Below are 27,219 nucleotides of genomic sequence, written 5' to 3'. Positions count from 1 at the left end.
ACAGGAAAGGGATCTGCTCCTGGATGCATGACGACAGTTCCAGTAAGGCCAACATGAGCAAGGTGACATGCTCATAGATACTGGCTTGGTTCAGGGTGTCTGCCTCAGTGCCACTCCTGCCCCATTCTGGGACATGACTGAATAAGGGCTCCCCAGTGACATCCTTCGGGTCACTATGGAAGCAGAAAGAGGATCTCTGTCCAACGCAGGCAAAAAGGATGGCAGAGTGTATCTCCTCTTTGAATGGCAGTGCTATGGAGTAATATGGCATTGGTACCAGTCATTTATTTGGCATGGTGAATGTCTAGAGGTGATTGAAATTCCTCCAGATTGTACCTTGGGCCCTTGCTGACTTCAGCTGCAGATACCAGTACCAAGGCTGGCACTGGATCTCTCATTCCCTGTCTGGTCAAGGACTTAGACCTTGCCTACACTACATAGTTTTGTTGACAAAAAGTCATGGTTTGTCAACAAAACAGTGGCGAAGTATACACTACAATGCTACTTCTGCCAACAACTCTCCTGCTTTCGTGACAAAATAAAACCACCTCTACAAGAGGTCAAGAGCTTTTTGTGGCAAAGTCAGATTAACAAAATGTCAGCGTAGACACTGCGGTTGGTTATGCCGCTATAAATGGCTTCTAGGAGGTATCCCACAATGCCCATCCTGACTGCTCTGGTCAGCAGTTTGAACTCCACTGCCCTGCACCCAGGTACACAGGCATTTGCCCCTGCTCCTTTAAAGGCTCAGGAATTTTTGAAATTCCACTTCCTGTTCGCTCGGCATGGAGAGCTCACATCACATCTTCCAGCTGACTATGACGACTCCATGCAGCAAACAATCGCCCACTTGGAGCACAGCTGAGTTGTTGGATCTGCTGGCACTATGGGAAGAGGAGGCTGTGCAGTCCCAGCTTCACTCCAGTTGTAGGAACTTCAATACCTACAGGCAGATTTTTCATGGCTTCTTGGATAAGGGCCACAAACAGGACACTGTGCAGTGTGGTATGAAGATAAAAGAGCTGAGGCAGGCTTACCAGAAGGCAAGGGAGGCAAACTGTCGCTCTGGTGTTGCGCCAAAGACTTGCCACTTCTATAAGGAGCTAGATGCCATCCTTCGCAGCAACCCCACCTCCACCACCAAAAGCCCAGTGGATACTTTGATGGGGCAGCAGGCAGCGGACACTGGACTCAGCTTCAAGGATGAAGTCGTAGATGAATAGGTGGTGCACACATCACAGTCTGGTGGTGTGGCGAGTCAGGACCTCTTTTCCACTCTGGAGGGGTCTGGCCAGTCCCAGCAGTCCATCTCTGGTGCGCATGATGCAAGAAAGGAGAGTCCTGGGCAAATGATTTTTTGTGTTGATGCTGCTCGGTTATAAGAGGTAACTATGTTCTTTGCTCTGTATGTTCTAGAAATGGGTGAAGGGATAGAAATGTGCAAGACTAGCTGTGTTTCTGCATGCGCCATATTCCCCTGTGCAGTTAAGCAGTGTGGCAGAACAGTGTGTTGATACACACTGAGATTTCATGGGAAACCTCCAGAGAGATCTCCAGGAAACGTTCCTCCAGGTACTTGCCAATCCTCTGCTGAAAGTTCCTTGGCAGAGCCGCTTTATTCCTTCTCCCATTGTAGCAAACTTGCCCACGCCACTCAGCAATCACTTGTGCAGGGACCAAAGCAGCACACAGGTGAACAGCATAGGAACCAGATCTGAAACTGCATGTGTAAGGAGATGTACCCTTGCATACTCTTAGGAGTAAGATATCAGCTTCAATCACCCCCGCCTGTGGAAAACAGTGGCAGAATTTATAATATTGTCCTTAGTCACCTGCACAGATCCCCTTAAAAACCACCTAGACCCTTTGGCCCTTCCTGAATGCCCAGGCCGAACTCGCCATATTCAGAGCATTCGCTGAGATGTTTGCTTGCCAAAGGACAGTGAGAAAGTGATTGGTATGTTAAGAGGTGTATTTCACTATAGCGATTCAATGCTGTGTGTGAACTAACAATCATGCTTCTGCGTATTGTTTCTTGTGCTACTGCAGATATGACCTTCAGGGGGAACCCCCAACACTCCAGCCAAGCGCATCCACCAGATAAAAGGAAGCGACCAAGATGGAGCAAGGAGGACATGTTCAGAGAGATGCTACAATACCTGGAGGCCAAAAAAAAAAAAAGAACACTACGTGGAAAAAGACCCTGAAGGACAGAAAGGAGCATGAGGAGTGCATTAAGGGTCAGCAGTGGATGACAAAAGTGATGAGGAGCAAACAGATGTTGAAAACCTTAATCATGTCCCACATAGAACACATGTGCTTGTCCCCCTCCTGCAGCTGATCTAGAACTGCTTTCCATGCCTGCCCCAAACTCCTCCCAAACATTCCTTGCAACTTCCTGGAATGTCTCTATACTCCATTCACTCCACTCCTTTGGACAGCTTCCAAAATGACAGCTTGACTTACACAGTTATGAGATACAACACTGCCATCACCCTTCCCACCAAGTCTCGTGTGTGTGTTAATTGGCATTTAATAAAAACAAACTCTAATAAAGATTGGTTATCTTTCAGAATCTCCTACACATGGTGGTTGCTGCTATTAGTAATACACAGTGGCAGTTTGATCATTTGTTGACTAAAAATCCTGGTCATGAATCACCACAATTTTCATGCAAGACAGCAAGTTAACAAAACATGACAAGAGTGCTGTATGACATGACATTACTGGGGCTCAGTATCAAGATGTCGCCTCAAAGCCTCCCCAATTTGAATAGCTTCCGCTTGTGACCCTCTAATAGCCCTGGTATCTGGCTGCTCAAATTCAGCAGCCAGGCAATCCACCTTCGCACTCCACCCTGAGGGAAAAACTTTTCACCCCTAGCCTCACAAATATTATGGTGTGTGCAGCAGGCTCCTATGACCATGGGAATGTTCTCTCACTTAGGACTAATCTGCCATAAAAGCACACTGGCGCTGCCTTTAATCTGCCAAAGGCACATGCCATGGTCATTCTGCACCTGCTCAGCCTGTGGCTGAAGTGCTCCTTGCTGCTGTCCAGGTTTCCCATGTGAGGCTTCATGAGCCATGGGAGTAAGGAGTACCCTGGGTCTCTCAGGATCACTATGGACATTTCAACATCTCCAACTGGAATCTTCTGGTCAGGAAAGAAAGTTGCTGCTTGGAGCTTTCTATACAGGCCAGTGTTCCTGAAGATACTTGTGTCATGCATGTTCCTGGACCACCCCATGTTGTCAGTGAAACGCCCATGCTGATCCTCAAGAACCAGCAATAAAACAGAGTACCCCCTTTATTGATGTATTCCATTGCAGGATGGTCCAGGGCCAAACTGGAATAAGTGTGCCATCTATTGCTCTGCCAGTTAGAAAGGTGGCTTTCCACACCCGAAAGTTCTGCAACCACTGCTTGTTACCCCAGACCTGCATAATGATGCGATCCCACCACTCAATGCTTGTTTCCTGAGCCCAAACGTGAGAGTCCACAGTATTCAGCTGCTTCATGAAGGACAAAAGTAATCTGGTGTTTCTTTCCATGGCACATAGCAGGTCAGGCAACTCTGATTCCTGTTCAGACTGGGTGCTCATGATATACTGCATGACCGTCTGCGACGTGTTCAGAACAGTAGAGAGCAGTGGAGGATCCATCCTTTCAGACTGAGATGGCAGGCACGTAAGAGGGGCCACTGAAAAATTCCATGAAATGCAGTTGGAAGTCCCTGGAATGTTGGGACAAAGAACTGCATGGGACATTGAACCCAAACCCATGATGCACTGAGATCCATTCTGCCTTCCCACAACTCCTAGCTTTAGAAGGTGGCGAGTAGCATAGTGGGATAGCTACCTACAGTGCACTGCTCTCACTGTCAATGCTAGAGCACCAAGAGTGTACGCACTCTGCTGACAAAAGGAGCTTAGTGTGAACATGTACAAGTGATTAATTATCCCAGTTTTTTATTGTCTGCTTAACGTGTGTTGACAAAACTCTGTAGTGTAGAGAAGGCCTTATGCTGTCTTTTGAGGAGTGACATTTAGTTTCCTCCTCAGACTTCTCTTCACATTTAGAGATATTTGGGCTCTGAATGAGCCTCACTGATACGTACAGGCCTCTATGCTGGCTTTACTGCCTAGAATACTGGCCCCAGGGCTGACTTGTCTCCAACAAGAATGGTATGCAGCTTGTTGTAAAGGGCACCACCTCATTTATTGTTGGCCTTGTGATCTCCCTACTGAAGTTTCTTTGCTTTCATGCTGCATAGTTGCAGATTCCCATTATACCCGTTGGGTGGCATCCCATGTACAATCTGTTCATAGATGTCCATGTTTCTACAACTGATCTATAGCTGTGCTTGAAACCTCTTCTTCCCACAGGCAGAAGATCCAATACCTCCTGTCTACTGCAGGCAGCACCACATCTAGTGAATGGACCCACCACAGTCAGTTGGGCAGTTGCACACAAGGGTGAGCTGCTAGGTGTGCTTGCCAAAGTATGCAATCAGAAAATGGCATTTAAAAAACAAAAACACATGGGGGAGTTTAAATGGCATGGGTGGGAGGGGGTACGGTGGCTTTCTGACTCCTGAGAAAGTCTACAGTTGTGGCCAGAGTAGTCACTTGTTGCAGGGAATGGGGCATTGTGGGACTGATGGTGGAGGACAGTTAGGGTTGACACAGGTCAGTGTCTATGCTTGCACTGCATTGACCTCAATAGACCAATCATGGCTCCACACCATTTGGGGAGGTGGGTATATAGACTGTATCGGTGTGACAGGGTGCTTACATCACCTGGAGATAAATTTGAGTGTAGGCACATGCACAAATAGGTTGATGCAAGGCAACTTATGTCAACCTAATTAAGTACTGCAGATCAGGCTTGAGAGCCAAAAACAAGACCTCCCACACCTTCTGAAGTGCCAGAACTGCTCCATTCCAAAGTTTCAAGCTTACAGCTTCTTGACAGCTTCTCTAATGCTTTGCAATACAAAAGGTACATTGAAAATTTGGTGGCAGAAATACTAAACTGAATTTTATGCCACATTAAATGCACACAGCAATGGCTATAAGTTGACTAAGCTAAGCTGAGCTGAGCTAAAAGTAGGCAATGGGGGCAAGACAACTAGGAGGGAGTGGGGAAGTGAAGAAATACTTCATACTTCTAGAATCCATAAGACAATTTAAGCCTAATATTCTCTGTAGGACATGGGGCCTTGAACAGAGGCTTGTAGTAGAAACAATAGTAATAGATGAATGTCAAAATTATGACAATTTCCAGCTAATAAGCAAAAGCAGATCAAATTACCTTCCGCAGTTCAATTGTTACTTCATTTCTGTGTCTTCGCATTGTCTGCAAAGCAAAAAAAAAATCAAGATTATATATGAAGAAAAACAGTGTACACAGATTTGTAAACAGTGTTCTCCTAAGCTACTTAAAATGAAGCTACTCACAGAAAGCTACAACAGAAGAGGGCTTAGTGTAAAGCACTTCAATTATAAACAAAATGTAATCAATTTTGGAATCTTTCCCAGCACAGATCTTGGGAACCACAGGGTTAAAGAAAAAAATAAAATACCCCACAAATATGGTAAAAAGCTTCATTATGAATGCAGAAAACAAGTACACTGAAGGATAGAAAGCTTTTTGAATAGTTTAATATAGTACTCCCTTGTGAAGTGCCACAAGGCTCAGTTCTCTTTGGTCTTATAAATATTTAGATGTAACCACCAGGAAAAAAGTTGACTAGAGTTCAAATGTTAGCTGTTTTACCTGTGTATGGTTATCTGTCCTTCACAACTTACAGCATCTGTAACCAAGTTATCCCAATATCTGCCTGAGATCAGCACATAGACAAGAAAAGCTGGCTGATGCTTAACCCACTTAAGACTGAGGTTATGTGTGTAGGTACAAGGAAGCACTTTGAAGAGCTTACCACAGTGCCCGTGGAGGATGTACGTACATAAATGTACAGACAGACTGCAATCTGTGGGTCCTTTTAGACTCCTCCCTGACACTGGGCTCTCATAGCAACATCTCTGAGAAACACTCTACTATTCCAGCTGGCTTAGAGATTGCATCCCATCATTGATTATCATATTGCCTCTTGCACCCTCTAATTCATTTACAGAAATACTATGTACTTGGATCTGAAAACATCAACTCTGAAAAACAGCAACTGGTGCAGAACACAGCAGAGTACCTCCTCAGCCACATGGTAACCAAGAGCACAAAGTCCCTGTATTTTGCTCATTCCATTTTCTATCGGCAACCACATCACCTATAAATTCTTGATCTTTATCTTCAAGGATCAAAATGGTCTGCCCACCACATCTAAAACTCCACCGCATCCTTGGAGGCCTCAGCCACTGGGATCCATATAACAATTATCTACAGTGAATGAAGGCCATGTGCACAGAAAGACAAGGCTTTTTTTTTTTTAAACAGACTTGCCCAATACTAATGACATCACCCCAACCATAACTAAACAACCATGAACCTCAACATTTTCTGATTCAGCATGAAGTGCACTTTGACCTCGCTTCCCACAAACAATGCATGTTCTCTAACTGAGGTACTGCCCTTCTCCCTGTGCTATACTGCTATGGCTGAGGTGGCCAGAGTTGGAATCCACCCCCCCTTTTTTTTTTAAAATGAAAAGAGGTGGCTACTGGCAAGGCAATCTCTAGGAGAATGCCAGGACTCGAACTTGCTCTTCACCCTGCCCCAACGCACTGTTTTTATTAAAAATAGCCTGAATTTAGTGACCTTCCAAGCACGCTGTAAGATTTTTTTTTTTTAAATAGACTGTGTGGAAAGGATTTTTTTTGTTTGAGTTCCTATCTGAATTATTTTAATGATACAGGAATTCTGTTGTACTACTAATTGTGTGTTGAGACCTAGAATCTTGTATAGATATTTACACCTAAATATTAGTTACTCACTACATTTTATTTATTTATTTTTATAAAGCGAACATAGTACTGACCACAGAAGAAGGAAAACCTTAAAAGTCTAAACCAGGAGTCTGTGAAGTTAACTGTGATAGGCATGTCATAAGAAACCAAAACAGAAGTCTAGCCATTGGACAGTCTCTAAAATGTCTAGTTACATCAAAATTTTGAAGTCTACTCCAAGAAGTTATAACCGTTCTTGAAATAAACTATGCAAAGCCTTGAAAGAGGCTTGCACTGTTTAAAAAGTTAAAATGCAAAACACACTTCACATTTAAGGTAGATCATTTGTGATAACCTTTCCAAAGAGCTGGAAGTCCTCCGTTCACCACCACAGTGATATATTGCTTCTTTTAAACATACAGTATTTACTATAAAAACAAATGTAAAATATGGCATTTGAAATATTTTCCTCATATTGCACAACTGGATATACAATATAAATTTGTTATACAATGTATTTTTTCAATAAGTCTTCCCTTTACTGTGCCTTAGTGTATTAAATGAAGAATGTGATTTAATATTTAAATATATATGCATGCTTACTTAATGAATTACTAGTTGTATCTTTGGTAAGTACCCAGGAGATCTGATTGTACAAACATATGTAGTGCTCGTCACAAAAATTTAAGCTAATTTAATAATTGACAGTTTAAAAAAATACACAATGTGACAAATGCATATCAATGGCATACTTATTTGTAACTGAACTAACCTGGATCTCTCCGTGTATAATTTAAATATAAATATTAGACTACAGGTCAATGAAAAAGTCCGCAGTTTATTCCTCTGAACAGATTTTAAAAGCAGTATGGCTAATTCCTGTTTTGTCTATTTTTGTCCCAGGACACTATTTAAGGGGACATCTGTACAAAACTTTTATCTATGCTTGCTGGAGAGTGAATTTGTGTGGGGGGGGTGGAGGGTGAGAAAACCTGGATTTGTGCTGGAAATGGCCCACCTGATGATCACTTTAGATAAGCTATTACCAGCAGGACAGTGGGGTGGGAGGAGGTATTGTTTCATATTCTCTGTGTATATATAAAGTCTGCTGCAGTTTCCACGATATGCATCTGATGAAGTGAGCTGTAGCTCACGAAAGCTTATGCTCTAATAAATTGGTTAGTCTCTAAGGTGCCACAAGTACTCCTTTTCTTTTTGCGAATACAGACTAACACGGCTGTTACTCTGAAACCTGAAAATACTCAATGGGTTAATAGGAGCTTTCTAAAAAGTCCTAGATTCAGGATAAATTTGAAATGGCACATAAAAATAAAGAAAGTAACTATTTTCAAAGTACTAATATGATCTTCCTGCTCAGTGCTAGAATCATGATAGTACCATGGTCTGAATACCATACTTCTGGCACTACACCTACAAATTAGAAGCAGAGGCACTGTCAGTTTGGCAGCAGTATGATACACACTTGTTCTATATCTGCCATAAACTTTCTCAAAACATTTTTCTCATCCCAATCAGAGGAGTTCAAGGATGCATACACTGTCACACTAGAAACTTAGGGACCAAGTACTCCTGTAACAGATACTGAAATTTTCAAATTTCCCAAAAATTACTGATTGAGTTGAAAAATGAGCCACAATCTATTTTACAACTAATTTTCTCCTACTCATTAGTAGGTTATAGTTCTATTTTATATCAGAGCCACTGCCAAGACAAGTTAAAAATGTATGAAAGTGCAAAGTAATTAGATCCTATGCCTTCTGAGATGGAAATTCAGCATAGCAACAGTGATCCAAACAAAGTTATATCCCCCAGAGTCTCTAAATTGACCACACTGCACAAGGTATCGTGTACTTATGCATCATACTACAGTTGCTCACCTGAGGTACAGCGAGGCAAAAAACTATTCACCGAGTGTTATTATGGCACAACAGTGCTCATTTAAGTTAGCAGTAATGTTACAACACATCGAGGACATCCTAAATGATCTGGCACTTAATTGGCAGTTAAGTCCATATGACATTTTATATCACTACTAAGAAATAAGATTTCCTCTTCCGATTCAGTATCTATAATGGACAAATTACCTATAAAAATGTTAAGATTTAATATGAAAACTTTTCAACAGGGAGGTGCCAAGCTCTGAAATAGGCAGTTTTAAAAGTAGAGGTTGAAATTTGAAATAAACATTGCTTAAGTTATTTCTTTAGCATTTTCTTCAGCAAGATAAGAAACTTTAATGAAAGAAGACACGGAGATAAACAAAAATCTGGTGTGCCTACACTTAAAATGGGTTAGGGGTTTTTTTTTTTTTATTATTATTATTTGAGGACAGGAATCAATCTCTAGATATTCTTTAAAATCTGACATGAAGCATGCATGACAAGAGTCTTTCCTTACCATTTCCACTCTAATTTTGTTTAGACAAAGTTCCATCATATAGAACAAAAGCTTCACTGAAAAGTCGCACTGGATTTATCAGTACTGTATGTGAAGATCTCCATGTGAACCCCTTATACCTTCCTGATTGCACTATAAATATATTTGTGTTAAGGCAGACAGTTTAAAAAAATTGCAATTAATCCCGAGATTAAAAAAATATCAGCAATTAACATAGGTTGATTTAACAGCCCAAGCAACCCTATATAAATGTTTTCTATCAGCAAAACCCTGGCCAGAGGTTTGTGGGGAAAAGGATGCCCCTAGAATGAATGCTGAGACCAAATGTCAGCTCTAATAATCCTACTCTGAAATAACCTGTTCAGGTCAAACCAGTTTTAAATCCATGTCGCCAACACCAGCATTTCCTATTTCACAACATTAGATCCACAGAAGCAAATTTGTCATGAACTTGGCCTACATAGAAAACAAATTGCTTTGAAGTTTTGGATAGGAATTAAGATTTATTGAATCTTTAAACTTGAATTCTATAGATTGAAGAGATTATGCTTATTCCTTTACCTAAATATTAAATTTAAGACATTCTGCAGCAAAAACACACATTTACAATTTGTGAAATGGTAGCCTATACGCCAAGATTTATTTTTTAAACTTGCATTATGCAAAAGAGGTATATTCTGTATTAAGATTTTTAGAGAAGAAATTATGACAAGAAAAATCTAAAAATGAAGATGCTAGTTTGTAGTATAGAATATGTATGTCACTCAAGATAGGACTGAATCAAGTTTAGAAACAATGTCCTGGCACAGAATAAAGAACTCAACAACCCTTTCCCCCCCCCCCCCCCAAAAACCAACAACTTTGTATACAAAAAGCTTGACCCCATCCATACTGACCAGCCAAACTGTTTGGACAGCTATTTGAACCTGTTACAAACACCATTTAAAACTGGTGTGGGATAACTATTCCTGGTGCTGTGTACCATAGTTAAGTGTAGAATCAAATTCAGAAAGTTTTTTGTGCCACTGCTGTACACAAAATATTTAAAATTCATATTAAAAATCCATTTTAGATTATCCTACATATGGACTTTACTAAATCATACAAGATTATTCTTAAGGGACTACAGAATAGGAATTCTAGGCCCCTGGAACATACACTTGCCTCCACTTTGGCTACAGTACAAATTTTGCTTTTTAAGTGTATCTAAAGTAGTCACCAACTGTTTCTTCAGATATTACCTCATTTGTCATCCTGAGAGAGAAGAGATGTAATGATTCAAGATTTTTTTTTAATAAATTAAAATTGCATTTTTTGGGCACAGAAAGGGGGCTCAATATCAAATTTAAATTCTGTCCATAAAATCAAGTTTAATTTGGCAGTAACTAAAATTTGTTTCCATTTTAACTACAATTTTTTTCAATCATTTACAATGAGGATCAAGATTATACAGAGCCAAGGTGTAGTCTTAGGTTAGAATTCTACACTTTAAATGTACTGTAATGAAAGACTCCCAATCACAGCAATATAAACAGAATTGGAGACTATGGTAACCATTGTGCCAGCCCAGCCTGCCCCATCACTAACTAACTGGAACACCTAGAGAATAAGCAATGCTTAAAACTCAATCTCTTTTCTGATGCCACAGTAGCAGAGCAGGAGCCAGATTCAGGTGCTTGGTTGGTAAAGTTAGGATGGGAAGTGAATATGGTGCTATGGGTTGGTTGGTTATATTGTGGATTTTGAAGCAGAAGGGGGATGGGTTGGATACTTACAATTATATGTTCAAAAGTACAAGAGACTTAGGAGTCTAAAGTCATATTTGCACTATAAAATTAAGTCAACCTATGTTAGGTCAACTTACAGCCACTGCAGTACTTACTGCAGATGTTCACGTCCACACTGCCCATCTTCTGTCAGTGGTGTATGTCTTGAAGTTTGTCTTTAGGTAACAAATCTAAATGCTTATTGTATAAACATTTATATTTTAATATTCACTCTTAAAAGTGTTAATATACTACTTCATATAATTACTAAGAGTAAATGAGTAAAAATTATGTGTCAAACAGAAAGTACCATACCCTGACAGACTCATGTGGGAAATGCATGGGTAAGGAATTTCTGTGCCCTCCAAAGTGTTTCTGGCCAGTGTTCTCTGCAGAATTTAAAGGGTGGGTCTATTCTAAGAGTGACTAGAAGAGTTATTACAGGATTCCATATTCATTGTCTCACTGGATTTCTAGATTCAATTCCTTCAATTTGCTACTAAACGGATGTTTTTTTTTTGTGTTTTTTTGTTTGTTTGTTTGTTTTTTTAACTGCCAGCCCCACTGACTCATCCTAGGCTCCATCAGTCAAGGTGTATTCTTTCCATCTCATGGGTCTCCAGTAATAAAGATTATTAGACCAAATTCTGGCCACAGATTTTTTTATCTAATGTAAGGGCTTGTCTACACTACCCGCAGGATCGGCGGGCAGCAATCAATCCAGCAGCTAGTCTAGTATAGACACACTAAATCGACTGCCGAGCGCTCTCCCATTGACTCCGGTACTCCACGGGACCAAGGAGCACAAGCAGAGCTGATGGGACTGCGTCAGCTGTTGACTTACTGTAGTGAAGATACTACATACATCAACTTCAGCTATACTATTCAAGTAGCTGAAGTTGCACATCTCAGACTGACCCCATGTGGTAATGTAGACAAGCCCTAACTGTATTGAGACTAGGCCTTCAGAGGCCACCTAGCAATCCTACACTAGGTATCTAGGTTCTTATGACACTCGGAACCGTAGTATCTGAGCACCTCACAACCATCCTATACTGGAAACCTACTGACTGCTATACTTATCGACATGCTTCCAGCTTTCATCCAGACTGTATCACACAATCCATTGTCTACAGCCAAGCTCTAAGGGACAACTGCATTTGCTCCAATCCCTCAGACAGAGAGGAACACCTACAAGATCTCTATCAAGTGTTCTTAAAAACTACAATACCCACCTGCTGAAGTAAAGAAAGATTGAGAAAGCCACTCCAGGACAGGCCCGACAAAGAAAGTAACAGAACGCCACTAGCAGTCACCTTCAGCCCCCAACTAAAGCATCAACAAGGATCTACAACCTATCCTGAAGGACAACCCATCTCTCACAGATCTTGAGAGGACTGGCATGTCTCCCTTACAGACAGACAGTCCCCCAACCTGAAGCAACTACTCACCAGCAACCACACACCACAACCTAAACACTAACCCAGGAACCTATCCTGGCAACAAAGCCCATTGCCAACTCTGTCCACATATCTATTCAAGGGACATCATAGTGTTATACCAATAACATAAAAACCAGCAGGATCTTAAAGGGGAAAAGTCAAAATGCCACATTTATTGTGAATACTGAAAGAATCATAGTAAGCAGTTATGTTATAGCTATAACTTCCATTCAATTTCATATTTATTCACTCATTCATACACACATACACGTTCTGCAAGGTTGTTATCATAGTTACTAGCCTTAGAGTTGCTCATGCCAAGCCATTGGCCAGCCAGGTGGCCTGGACATGAGGAGGGAGCAGGGCCTTGTCAGATGCTCATTTGATGCTCCTGGAAGTTGGTTTGCAGAATCAGACCCCAAAGTTCTCACTTTCTAGAGTCCATTTTTATAGGAATTTCTTCCTATGCCAGTCTATGGGAATTGCTTCATCATGCTGTTGCTGAATCAACAGATGGCACATTCCTGACTGCTCCGTGCTGCCAGATGTTATCTTGTTCTTTGATTCTCCCATTCTTGAGGCTGTTGGGTGGATTCCAGTCTGCCCTCAGGGGGTCCTCTGGTTATTTCCACTTGACGCCTTCTTCAGCTGATGGACATTGGATTCTTAGGCTGGCAATTCCCTGCTCATTCATTCAGTTATTATCCACACCAAGCATCCATCCTCTATTTAACCGTTAACAAAGCGAGATGAATACAACAAAAGGGCGGGGAGTCTCTGGGTGCTGTTTCTGTTGTTACAGACTATTGCTTTGAGTCTCTCTCTGTGTGAGTAGTTGTTACAAAGAATTGCTTTGAGAACAGACTCAATCTTAGAATGTACTAACACAATTAGCAGCTTGCAAGTTTCACACAGAGGGAGAGAAACAGTACTAAAAACCAAGAGACCTCTTAATTAGTAATACCCTGGAACCTAAACTATGGGGAATCAAACTCATTTGTGATTTTAATACAGAACTTCTTTAATATGACCCAACAATAGGACCTGATCACATCAGCCACACTATCAGAGATGTTCAGGTGAACGAGCCTACCAATGTGATATATGCCATCATGTGACAACAATGCTCCTCTGCCATGTAAACTGGCCAAACAGGACAATCTCTATGCAAAAGAATAAATGGACACAAATCAGACATCAAGAATTATAACATTCAAAAACCATAACATTCAAAAACCAGTCGGTAAACACTTGAACCTCCCTGGTCACTCAATTTCAGACCTAAAAGTCGCAATTCTCCAACAAAAAAAGCTTCAAAAACAGACTCCAACGAGAAACTGCAGAATTGGAATTAATTTGCAAACTGAACACCATTAAATTAGGCTTGAATAAAGACTGGGAGTGGGTGGGTCATTACACAAATTAAGAACTATTTCCCCATGCTAATTCCCCCCGCCCCCCACTATTACTCTCACCTTCTTGTGAACTGTTTGAAGTGGGCCACCCTGATTATCACTACAAAAGTTTTTTTTCCCTCCTGCTGATAATAGCGTATCTTAATTAATTGGTCTCATTACAGTTGGTATGGCAACACCCATTTTTCATGTTGTGTGTGTAATACATACACACACACACACACACCTACTGTATTTTCCACTATTACTGTGTTTATCTTCTACATCTCAGAGGGGCATTATGAAGTACTATTATAACATTTTATAGATGGGTACCTGAGGCACAGAAAGATTGTGAATTGTCCAAGGGATGTTTATAGCAGAGCAGGAATCAAACCTAGGTCTCCAGAATCCCACCCCGCAACCTTACCCACAAGGCAAGGTATCACAGTAATATCTGATCTCCACTGGTCTTCAGATTATGCCCATTGAAGACTAAAGGATTACATAGGTGTTGAAGGCATGATCAGGACCATGAAAACTTTACTACTGGTGAAGATACACAAGATTTTCAAATTAATTTTTTCTGTCAAATCCCAACAAATTGAACAAGTAGGATATATCCGTTACTGAGTATGGAACCCAACAATGAAATTTTTTTATTAATTTTCGAGTACATCGATACTGCAAAGCTTCCATATTTTCTTGAAAAGCATAACCTTTGAGATCTTGTTGCAAAGACAGTCTATCACATAGAAACCAAGTCTGCAAGCAGAAAGAAACATAACTAAGAGTAGTGTTAACTTCCACCAATTATCTCAGAGGACCATTTGTTCTGTAGTTTGACAATCACCAGTATAAAAAAGCATGGACACAGAATTGCAGTTGAAGTCACTATCAAAAACAGCCACAGAAGTGATGGAATATGGGGAAAATAAATTTTCAGTGGAAGGTGATTGATTCAATGAGAAATGCTCAAATAATTTGACTCATGTAATACAAATGTCTGTGCAACATGTAGGTGGTATTTTGTGCTTGCTGTATTTTAGTAGCCACGCTGTACTTGCATCGAAAGTTTCAAAATGGTTGGAGAAGTTTACTTGTCCTGAAAGAGTAGGCATGTGATCCCAGAACCCTAGCCACATTAGCTGGGGGAAGCACACCAACACCTGCAGAGGCAGAGCCAGCAGCCCCAAGAAGTGCAGAGACTTCCCCTAACAGTGAGGTGTGGAAAAGCCCAGCCAGAGACCATTGCTCTCCCCCAGCCTGTAACTTATACTATTACAGTAGATCCTAGGTACCCCAGTCGAGTATCAGAGTTCCACAGTGTGAGACACTTCAGACATGTAACCTAGAACAGCAGTTCTCAACCAGGGGTCCAAGGCCCCCTGGTGGGCTGTGAACAGGTTTCGGGGGGGGGGTCCGCCAAGCCAGGCTGGCATAAGTCTCATTGGGGCCCAGGGCAGAAAGCCAAAGCCCCACCTCCCCAAGCACACCTAGGCCTGAAGCCAAAGCCTGAGCAGTTTAGCTATGCAGGGCCCCAGGCAACTGACTTGCTTACTACCCCCTAATGCCTGGCTTTTATATGCAGAACAGTTGTGGCACAGGTGGGCTGTGGAGTTTTTAATAGCATGCTGAGAGGGCCTCAAAGAAAGGTTGAGAACCCCTGACCTAGAAAACAGCTCCTGCCCCAGACAACTTCCCTTCCTGTCATACTCACCCCACTCCTGGCCTCACAACACCAACAAACAAAATTAAGCAAGAAAAAAAAACTGAAGATGACATGTCCATCAGCCTGACCATTTTACCTGTCTGCTGCATATTCTCTCATGCTCTTTGTACATGTGTCTTTTTAGATTCTATGTGTTCCGGGATAGGGACTTTATCTTCCTAAGAATTTGAGAGAGTTGCTGTAGAATTATGATTAGGACCTTTTAGGACTACTGTAATAATAATGGTCCAAACAGTTTTTGGTCCTGAAAGAAATTACTACCTCATTTTCCCCAAACTAATTTTGACAACTCTGTCTCCCAGCCAAAAAAGGGTGCTAATGGAGTTAGAGATTAATTTTTACACTTAAGAGGCATTCCAGATGGTAGAGGTAGTAGCTGCTAAAGTTGTTAGAACTGAGTGGGTAATAAAGAGAAAAGCAAGAGTAACTGGAATGAGATTTAGAGATGGATATTGTACAACCAGCCAGTATTTAGAAGCAAATGCTATGTCATTAGAAACTTGACGTTTCCACCCTTTACAGTTATATAGTATGCTTTTTTTAAGACTCTGTCACTACTCTACCAAGAGTTAGTCAATCACTGGTGAAGAATTTGATTTAGTCAATCCCATATTTCAACTAATTCCATGCAGTTCACACCATTGCACATTATGAGGGGCTGTTTCCCTTTACCTGAAGATGCTCACTTGTAGCTTCAGAAAAAAACTGACAAAGATCTTACTCTAGCAAATCTAGAAAAGTAGTATTTAAACATACTGAAAAAAGTAATGTTTACATAAGATTTTTGAAATGTTTTTAATCAAAGAAAGTACAAGTGAGTCACATCATACATGTATTTAATTTATGCGAATTCAACTATACGCGCTCTGCAAAAAGAAAAAAGATACCTGTAAATAGTGCAGGCGATTCTGCCCACCATTCCACCCAATGACCATATGCGTGAGTGAGCGTAAGATGAGAGATGTGAATCTGCTGTTCCCTCAGTCGATCTCAGTTCCCATGTGCCTCTCATAGTGTGAGCATCTCGCCACACTGAGTGCGATTCTAGTGTTTAAAGATACTGTGCGTATTTTTTTTGTACAACATGGCCCCTAAACACAAGCCAACTACTTCATCTGGTGCTCAACTGAAGAAACAGCAATCTGTTCCAAAGCTGGAGGAAAAACTGGCTGTGTCAGCCTTATTGATGTGGTATGTTGGTCTCCAACACCAGGCGTAGATATGACCGCAACGAATCTAGCATCTATGCAATTAAGATTCAAGAGAGAAATTCATCAAGGCATGGCATCAAGTGCTCCAATAACTACTAAGGTGACGAGCCAGGAGCGTGATAAGACTTTTGTGAAGACTGAAAAGACATTAAACTTATGGCTGGAAGACATGAACCATAAACATGTGCCTATCGATGGCAACATGTTGCGAGAAAAGGATCTTAGCCTCTACGTGCTGTTCAAACCTCCTGCCAAAGAGGGACAGCCTTCTAATGAGAAGGAATTCAAAGCAAGCCAAGGTTGGCTTAACAGTTTTAGGAACTGCTTCAACCTCAAAAACGTGCAGGCTACTGGTGAAACTGCATCTGCCAATGAAGAGGCAGCAAAAGCCTACCCCAAACAATTAAAGAAAATCATAGAAGAAAAGAGCCATCTTCTGGAACAAATTTTTAATGCTGACGAGACTGGACTCTTCTGGAAAAAATGCCCAAACCACACTTACACTCTGAAATCAGAAAGACAAGCCCCTGGCTTCAAAGCAGCTAAAGACCATGTGACTGTTTTGTGGCAATGCAACTGGGCATTTAATAAAGCTGGGCTTGCTCTACAGAGCTGCAAATCCCTGTGCCCTAAAAGGCAAGAACAAAAATCTCCTGCCTGTGTTCTGGCAACCAAATAAGGCGGCTTGGGTGATGGCAGCATTAAGTGTTGCTGATCGTAGACAATGCTCTTGGCCACTCTGCGTCACTCCAGTTTGTGCATAACAATGTTGAAGTAGTCTTTCTCCCCCACAATACCCCCTCCATCCTCCCAACCAAGGAGTGATTCGCTGTTTCAAGGCCATGTACAGAAGGCTTATGTTCTCAGATACATAGCACTATGGATGCTGATCCCAATCTTAATGTGATGGAGTGTATACTGTACTTTATGGGCGATTTAAGGGATTTTTCAAGAGTAATTTTGACTATACGTAATTTTCGCCTTACGCGCTGACTTTAGAACCTAACCCCCATGTAAGATGCGACTCCACTGTATAGCAGATTTGACTTCCATGAAGTTTAACATTTTAGTTTAGCAGAAAAGTTAAACATTTTCCACTGTGTTCTATTAGCTGTTTTGTGAGGTAGACTAGAACTGGGTGAATTATTCCAGAGAAGCAGCTCCTGAAGAGCTATCCTTCACTAACCTCTTGCTCTCTTCTAGCCCCATGTTTTCAAAATACAAGCATATTCTTGTCTATCCATTCCTCAAAAAGCCACCCTGAAGACTTGAGTCAAGGGAGATTGAGCAGACCACAGTATGTTTGGAGATGCACTCTACATAGGACTACATTTTAAATCTATTTGGGAATGGGTATAGAAGGGCAGCCATTCATTTGACAATTTGTCCTAGAGAGCACACGACACCTGTGCTCTGGGATCTACGCCGACTGCCCTGGGAACAACATGAGATAGGCTCTCTCTGAGACGATGTACTGTATCAGTTGCGATCAGCTGAAGTAATGATGCTATGTTCCCCTTAACATAATAGAGGCCAGAATCAGTGGCTAGTGCTTTTCACTCTCCCATGTGTGGGAGTGTTATTATATGGGAAACTAGTAGCAATACTTATTTGCTTAACACTTTCCATTATAAAATACTCTTACAACCCTTTTTAGAAGCTCTAACATCTCCACTGCTTGCAGAAGGCTTTTGAAATTTGGCAGAAAAAGAGACCCTGATCTAGAGACATACCTTTCATTTACTGCATGAAATTCTGTTCAGATTTGGCTGACTAATAAGGTGTAAAAAATTGACACTGCCCCGATCAGCAGGAAAATTTTGACAGCATGCCAAAATAACTGAACATGAGCAAACATTCTGAAGAGTTGGGCCCATACAGCTGCCAAAGTTGCAACAGCTGAAGCAGACACTACACTGCGAACACCTAGAAACCAGCAGAGTCATAAGAACAATGGCAGAGAGAGAATCACAGAAACATAGGGCTGGAAGGGATGACAGGTCAACTGGTCCACACCCTTGCACTGAGGAAGGACTAAGTATTATCTAGACCAGTGGTTCCCAACTAGGGATCTGAGGCCCCCTGGAAGGCCACAAGCAGGTTTCAGTGTGGCCACCAAACAGGGCCAGCATTAGACTCGCTGGGGTCCAGGGCTGAAAGCAAAGGCCCTCCCATATGGGGATGATGCCCCTGCCTTAAGCCCCACCACTCGCAGTTGAAGCTGAAGCCTGAGCAATGTAGCTTTGCAGGGGGGCACCTGCAGCATGATGCCAGCTATGGGCCAGGACCCCTGCCCCTTCTGCCTGAAGCCCCACCCTCAGCCAAGCCAGAAGCCAGAGTGGGCTGGGAGCCATGGACCCTCCACCTGCCCAGGGTCGGGGGGGGGGGAAGGGGGGCGGGACTGAAAGCAGCCCCTGGGCCCCCGCCCAGGGCAGATGGAGGGTTCACAGCTCCCCCCGCAACTCAGTTACAGCCAGAGGACAAGGCATCGGAACCACAGCCTGGCCACTGTAAGAGCTGAGCAGTCAGGCAGCTGAGAGGAGATGCAGACCCTCCACCTGCCCTGGGCATGGGCCAGGCGCTGCTCTCAGATAGATGGTCTGCAGCACAGCACACACACCCCTCCCCCTGGCCTCCGGGGGAAGGAAGGATGGGGGTGAAAAGTGGACAGGACAGGTCCATCCACTTTGAAAAACTGGGAGGACCATGGTCCCCTGCCCCCCTGTCCCTCCCATTCCGGTGCTGATGCATGAGGCCCCAGGCAATTGCCCTGCTTGCTACTCCCCAACGCCGGCCCTGGTTTTCATATGCAGAAAACCAGCTGGGCAATGGAGTTTTTAATAGCATGTATGCGGGGTGCTCAGAAAGAAAGATTGAGATGCCCTGATCTAGACCATCCCTGACAAGTGTTTGTCACTGGAAGTTTTTAAGAACAGGTTTGAGAGCTATTCCACAACCTCCCTAGGTAACCTGTTACAGTGCTTAACTACTCTAGGCTACACTCCCATGCCCCTGCAATCCAGCCCCTTCTTGGAGCCACTGTATGAAAAAGGAAATCCCTGAACTCCAGGTATGGGGGAGAGAGCTGAGCTCCTCTGTAAGTCCCAAATGCAGCCGTACCAATCTCTTCCTACTCACTCCTACCCCCAGACTCTGGGGGTAACACCAGCAGCTCATTCCCCTCCCCAGGAAAGTAGCCATCTCCTGCTACCACCTAATGTAGTGGATCATGTAGCTCAAGTGGTAGAAACCTGTGCTGCAGGGCAGATAGTTCAGGGTTCAAATGCTTCTGATTCGTGACTTGGGTTGTTACAGTTGTATATGAGAAAGGCAGAGACATTTTTAAAATCTCCAAAGTTACAAAAATTTAGGTTGCAAAGTCAAGCTCTCAAAAGTTAGGAAATGCCTTAAATAGTTGCCTATGCAACCTTAATTCTCGCCTCTTATGTAATGCTTTGTAACAATTTTAATTACATGATCACATACTTTTTCCCCACCTCACATAGAATGTGCAGGATGGACACAGAAGGGTGCATGGGCAACCTTGCAGATCACACATTTCCTGACTTTGGGGTAGGAAGGGTTGTTTTGTTATTTTACTTTGCAACCTACGTAACTTTCTTTTAACGGTTTTCTTTTTTGTATGTTTTTATTTATGACTGCTTGTTGGTAGAAGGGATGAGCTAACTGAAATGGTGTGATCTGTAATTTTAAATAACTGGCAGGACACCATGAGACTGTGCATGGGTGCTATTTATGGCTCTAAACAAAAATATGAGTGTAACAGACCAGAACCAGGCCAGAAGTTAAGGCAGGGCAAGAAAGGATTGACAGGAGTCAGGGAAGTTAGCAGCTGGGACAGGATAGGGTTGAGGGAACAGGTGCAGGGGTTGCAGGTAGAGAGCAAACTAGAAACCTCAACATCAAAATTGCATTTTTTTAAAAAGTCAGTTTAGTTGCAATTTCAGTGTCCACTTGATGTTTTATAACTGCTTTTCTAAATTAAAAGGTTTGATTGTACTTAAAATATATCACAGTTTGTACTTTATATTACTTTGTTAGTACAAGGCCTGGCCTACACCTAAAACTTAGGTCAACTTAAGTAAGCCCCAGTATAAAAACTGCTAGGTCGAAGGAAGAATTCTTCTGTCAACCTAGCCACTGCCTCTTAAGGGGGTGGATATACTACAGCAAGAGAAACACGTTACAGCAACAGGAGGAGTTTGTCTACACTAGAGCAGAGTAGCTGCAGCACTGCATCTGTAATGCTTTTAGTGTAGACATACCTTTTAAGTGGTTTTGAGACTTTACAGGACATGCCCAGTTTAAATAGCAAAGTTACAAACTCCAAAAAAGGCTTACACAACTTAAGTGTTGCATCACTGCAGGCTCTCACAAGCAAACGCCATGCATTTGCTCATATATTGAGAAATTGAAAATCTGAGTCTTTTCCTATATATTTTAAAACTGAAAAGAATGTTTAAAAAGTACTTCACAGCGCAATTTGCAACAATTAAGGTTTTTTGTTGTTTATAAAACAAAGAACATACGTTAATTTCATGGTTACAATTTGGTGTTAGACTGTTACTAATCCATTTTGTGGAAGGACCACTTTTTTTGAGATATTAACAGTACTACACATAGGTTGAAATTCTGAGTCCATGGGCATAGCTTGAGTAGATTGGCTGTGTTCACGGGCAGCCAGCACAGGGGTAGGGAGACAATTCTTCCCCAAGTCTGGAACCAGGGCAGTCCAGTGGTCCGTCCTTTTGCAGTCAGCGGACTGTACAGTTCATGAATCCACTGGCCACACAACTGCTCACCAACATATCCCTTTCTTTTCTCCTACAGAGGTGGGACTGCAAAACTTGGCTCTGTGGTACACAGGATACTGCATAGTCCCACTGTGCTCTCTCTCAAAGACCTGGCCCTGCTGTACAACAGAACCAGTCCTTTTGCATATAGAAGGATTCTTCCCTTAAAAAAAAAAAGTGTAAGGACTACTCAGGTTATAACAAGAAGAGGTTTTACAGCATAGCAGATCCAACAGTGAAAATATCAATGTTAATTATAATTTGACAAAAGAATATTGGTTTGCCAGAACATTTTGTACCTGACCAAAAGTGATTTTACAGTATTCAATAATATTAGTTGAATAGAAGCTAAAGGAAGAGGGTTACTTAAACAATATACTCTACATTCATTCAAGCCTGGTTAGCAGAAAGAAGTCAGTAACCATCAAACTGATGACAAATTGCTATGGAGTATCTTGGTCAACAGTTTAGATCATGCTTTTAGTAGATATTCTTTACTTAAAGTTATCTACAGCAATGAGCATTAATTTTTTTTAATATCTCCTATAAAGGAGGACATCTCTGTTGTAGTACAATTGCCAAAGCCCAAATAATTCTCAACCATATCAGTTACCAGATTGACAATCTTATCGGAGACAACTGCTTTGTAGAGCCCTGTGTGGTACTATTTTTAATCCCATTCCCACTATAACAGCAGGTCCTGTGGGATCTCAGTCCTGCTGCAGGGCTCTCTACGCTAGTCCCACACAGAGCTCTATTGCTTTGCCCAGTATAGCATAGAGTTTATCAAATCAATGGAACATCCCTGTAAAAAAAACAGTACCTTTTATTCAGAAACAGCTCAATCCATCAGCATCACCAGATAGTAAGTACATAATGTCTTGGGGCAAAACAAGGACTATTCTTCTAAAATAATCTCCTGGATATTCTGGTAGCCTAATAGCTAGCTAGGTAGAGCTATTAAAAAGGATACCTCTATTGTTTACTTCAAGATAGATACGCTGGACAGCGAGAAAAAGAATGACAAAGTTACTGGAACATGGACATTAAAAACAAGCCATATGTTCTAGGATTTTGATTCTTTTTGCCCCCCCACCCCCATCAGATTCTAAGTTTCATTTAAAACACACTTCTAACCTTAAATTAATTGTGTCAATGAGCAACTTTTACATACTTCTATACTTTTCCTTTCAAGAAGGATATTTTTGAGGTATGTGCATCAATGCTGAACTGAAACAGGTTTCCTTACCAGGTTTAAGCTAAGCACCCTTTTTCTTACCATGGCTGCACCCTTCGACTTGACAAGCGCTAAGCAGTGTGACCCATCACCTTGAAAAGTAAGACTTCAGAGCTTGTCTCTACAGCCTGTTCTGGTATAACTCCACTGACTGTATTCTGAAATAACTAGGCTTCCAAAGCACAGTAATTATTCCAGAATAGTGTGTCCACATAAGGGAGTTACTCCACTGTAGCTATTCCAGTATAACTATTCCTATGCCTGCCTATTTCCCCATACAGACAAGCCCTCAAATCCCCTCTCAGCAGTGGTCAGTTTCAAACACATCTGCATATCAGGCAATTTTAAATGACTGAGGGTCCCCACATAGCATAAACTGCTCTGTTTGCCCCTGCTTTGCTCTTCAACCAGTCAGGCCAGTGATTGGGAAGGCAGAAGCTTAAGATCAGCACTGCTGAAGCAAAGCCAGTATTCTCAACAGGGAGAGAGAAAGAAAAAGAAAAAGACAGAGGGAGAGGCAAACAAAAAAAATACAGCCCAAGATTGAAAATGAGGGAAAAAAAACAAAAGACAGAGGCCAATTACTAGGTGTAAGGGTGGGACATTTTTGGCTAATCTAATTATCACTGTTAAATTGTCTCCCAAAAATGGAGAGAGAAAGCCTTTCTGTAAAAAGATCGCATTCTCCATGGAAAGAGCATTGTGTGCAAGGGAGATTTACCACCACCAACTTGAACAGAAATTAAGATAAGACTAGCTTACAATTTGAATGTCATCTTTACAAAGACATGGCTCCTGTTAAACCAGGTCTGCAAAGCACTGCCTCCACCCAAACAATAGTAGTAAGGGTGTGAATTCTGCCCCAACTCAAAATTTACCTTAAAAGGGTGTAAATTCAAAGTCTATTTTGGATTATTTAAATACTATAATCATCAAATACAGCAACATAATTGAGGAACACACTCAAATGGAGTCAAAATACTTTAACAGTATATTTAGGCTCACCATTCCCTTTTTCATCCTAGATTAACTTTCACTTCAGAGAGATATTTTCCTCATTATTTTAGCTAGAAAAGGACAGATGTCAGCCCCTCAGAATTTCTCCTCTTTTTCACAGTGGCTACAATAAAAGGTGCTTATGGTATTGAAGGGTAGTGGAGTCAAAAGACCTAAACAATATCCTCGGGGATTCAGTTACCTTTGTAAAAGAGACAGCATTTCAGATTTGAAAGGTGGATTAAGGAAGGATATCCCTCTGTGCTGCTTGATGTAAGCAGCTGGAGACTCTCAGCAGATCTACATTGCTAAGCTACTGCCGTCATTTCAAGAACCTTCTGGTGTCATTTTAAAGACTGGGGGATTTAAGCAAGAATTGGGAGTGAAAGCAAGCGACCATCACCATGTGTGTGATAAAAAAGCTCAGCTGAGTGTGGGAGCGGCCCTTGCAATTTCGCCACTGGCCCCTATAGCCCGGCCTAGGCAGGCCTACAACCTTTGAGAGAGCAGCCTTTCGCACCAGCCCCGACGTGCGAGGGACCTGCGGCCGGGTGTTTGGGGGAAGGGGTGTTGTTACTACCCGAAGGGGTGACACAAAAGGCAGCCAGCCCCATTGTCCAGCCCCTGCAAGCGCCGCCGATCCCTTTGAGCCTCGGGCAGGGAGGGGAGGCGGCAGCTGGTTAGCCGGGAGAGGAGGGGGCCACACGGACACGGGCGCATCCCGCCGCCTGCCCAGGCAGGCCCAGCCCCTCACACAGCCCCATGTGGAACAAGCCGGGGCGGGGAGCGGCGCGACCGCGCCCCCAGCCCCCCCATCTCCGCCCGGCCGTGGGGCGAGGAGACGGCGGCCGCCATGGGCGGCTGCAGGCCCGCGGCGGGGCGGCGATGGGAGGCGCGGCCGGCCGGCCGCGCACCCCCTGCCGGGCTCCCTACTCCCTCCCCAGGCCGCGCCCGCATGACGGAGAAGAAAAACCCGGAGGGCATTTTCCTTGCGCCCCCGCCGGCCGCCCGGCTCGGAGCGGGGTGCGGGCCCCTCCCCTCGAGCCCGCCCGGGGCGGAGGAGGGGGAGGAGGAGGCGGCGCGGCCGAGCTCGGCTCCGGCGGGAGCGGGACCCGCCGGCCCGGCCCAGACTCACCTCCACGTCGCGGCCCTTGTTCTTGAAGCTCTTGATGCGGTGGTTCTCCAGGCCCGCGGCGGCGGCGGCGGCGGCGTTCTCGGCCATGGCTGCTCCGGCGGCGGCTCCCAGCTACTGCGAGGCGGCTCCGGCGGCGGCTCGCGGGGAGCAGGGGGGAGAGGGCGGGGGAAAGGGACGTTCCGTGACGAGCGCGAGGAGGGGGGATGGAAAGCAGGGGCACGCGCCGTTGCTGAGTGACGGAGAGCGCGGCTCGCGAGGCATGTGACAGTGTCGAACACGCCTCCTCTGCTTCAGGCCCGGCTCCGCGGCTGTGGCTTTATGCTAATTTGAGGGGCGCCTAATTTGCATAACGCGTAATCCTTCGGAGTAGCGAGCGGCGGAGACTACAGCCCCCGGCATGCAGTGCGGCTTGGAGCCTCGAGACTATACGCCGCGTTGCACCCTGGGTCTTGTAGTCTCTGTGAGCCGCATTGTGCTGTGCTGTGGGTCGCCCAGCCCACTCTGCCGGTGGCGTGCACACAGCGCGCTGTGCATGGCGGTCTCCTAGGGAGGTGGAAGAGTTGCAGCTGCCCGTGGCAATGCCAGGCTTTTGTAGCACATGCAAGTGCTGGAACAATTTGTATAGTGCGGGTGCTGAGAGCCACTGACCCAAACTGTAAATCCTGTGTATAACGGAAACCACTTCAAGCCAGTGGGTGCTGCAGCACCCTGTACCCCTAGTTTCAGTATCCAGGCAGGATGTCTAGATGTCTCCTTCCCAGCTCCCCCAACCTAGACTCTGCATTTCTCTCCTGCTGGGGGGCATTTGGGGCACGTTTTTCAGGCTTTTCTCTGCAATCGTGGAAGCTGGAAACATTTTTTAAATGAAAGCTGAGCTTGCCCTGTATTCCTGAGTCCAGGCATTGCGGCTTTAAGACAAATGCCAAATAGTTCAAGACTTAATAAAACCATGGGAGTTGGCAACACTGCTTGTGACTCAGGCTATGTGTCTATGTGTCAGTTACCTGGCTAATTGGCAACTTCCTGGTTTCAAGTGACCCACTCAATCAGGGTCTCAGGCCATCACCACCTCAAATTAGAATCATACACTGCTGCTACTCACAGACCTGAGGTTGCAATCCCGTGTGTGTCAGCTTTGATTACCTCAGCCTGTCATGGCAGAGGGGCCATTTACATTGGTCAAACTGGACAGTCTCTATGTAAAAGAATAAATGGACACAAATCAGACATCAAGCATTATAACATTCAAAAACCAGCTGGAGAACACTTTAATCTCTCTGGTCACTCCATTACAGACCTAAAAGTGGCAATTCTTCAAAAAAAAAAAAATACAAAAACAGACTCCAACGAGAGACTGCTGAATTGGAATTAATTTGCAAACTAGATACAACTAACTTAGGCTTGAATAGAGACTGGGAGTGGATGGGTCATTACACAAAGTAAAACCATTTCCCCATGTTTATTCCCACCCCCGTTCCTCAGAAGTTCTTGTCAACTGCTGGAAATGGCCCACCTTGATTATCACTACAAAACGTTCCCCTTTCCCCCTCCCCCAGCTCTCCTGCTGGTAATAGCTCACCTTAAGTGATCACTCTGGTTACAGTGTGTATGGTAACACCCATTGTTTCATGTTCTCTATGTATATAAATCTCCACACTGTATTTTCCACTGAATGCATCTGATGAAGTGAGCTGTAGCTTACAAAGCTTATGCTCAAATAAATTTGTTAGTCTCTAAGGTGCCACAAGTACTCCTTTTCTTCTTTTCCTAGTGTAGCTATTGAGAGGGCTACCCATGAAGGCCTTATTTTCACTATAGAAAAACTGTGTATTCTTAACTGGAGTTAGTTCCCTTGAGTTAACTAACTTGAGGTATAATCCTGGTGAAGAAAGACAGAGCAGTTTGTAGTTTTCACATGAGTTAGCACTTAGGAGATCAAGTTCCTGTCCTTCATTTGGATTTTAACTTGAGTAAAAACATACCTTTTTGTAGAAAGGACAAGGTCAAAATCAATACAGCTTCTTAAAAATCCTGGATTTTCCCTAGTGGTCTCCCATGCAAATATTGACCTGAACACCTGACCCGGTTTGGCTTGTGAGATCTATAACATGGCCTGAGGTCATTTAGCTGCACAGCTCCTAACAAGATTACACAAAAAGTGTGTTAAAAA

The 27,219-nt window shown here is 43.2% G+C and overlaps 1 protein-coding gene across 4 annotated transcripts in view; it reads right to left on the bottom strand.

Moving 5' to 3' along the window:
* The window catches only part of KPNA3 (karyopherin subunit alpha 3), a 79,653-nt gene extending 54,306 nt beyond the window's left edge, over window positions 1-25,347 (bottom strand). The window contains exons 1-4 of one of the 4 annotated variants that reach the window (XM_073343558.2): window positions 25,050-25,123; window positions 24,117-24,270; window positions 22,505-22,682; window positions 5,316-5,360 (exon numbers count right to left, since the gene is read on the bottom strand). In XM_073343558.2, the coding sequence (XP_073199659.1) occupies window positions 5,316-5,357 (42 nt within the window). In that variant the 5' untranslated portion in view covers window positions 5,358-5,360; window positions 22,505-22,682; window positions 24,117-24,270; window positions 25,050-25,123. Of the gene's footprint in view, window positions 1-5,315; window positions 5,361-22,504; window positions 22,683-24,116; window positions 24,271-25,049 lie in introns of all 4 variants that reach the window. The other 3 variants (XM_073343548.1, XM_073343566.1, XM_073343537.1) reach the window with 3 other exon arrangements.
* Window positions 25,348-27,219: the final 1,872 nt, after the last annotated feature.

This window comes from Lepidochelys kempii, chromosome 1, assembly GCF_965140285.1.
Source record: "Lepidochelys kempii isolate rLepKem1 chromosome 1, rLepKem1.hap1, whole genome shotgun sequence".
Lineage (NCBI taxonomy): Eukaryota > Metazoa > Chordata > Testudines > Cheloniidae > Lepidochelys > Lepidochelys kempii.
The sequence above is the reverse complement of the archived record's forward strand: the minus strand, read 5'-3'. Positions and strand labels throughout refer to the sequence as shown.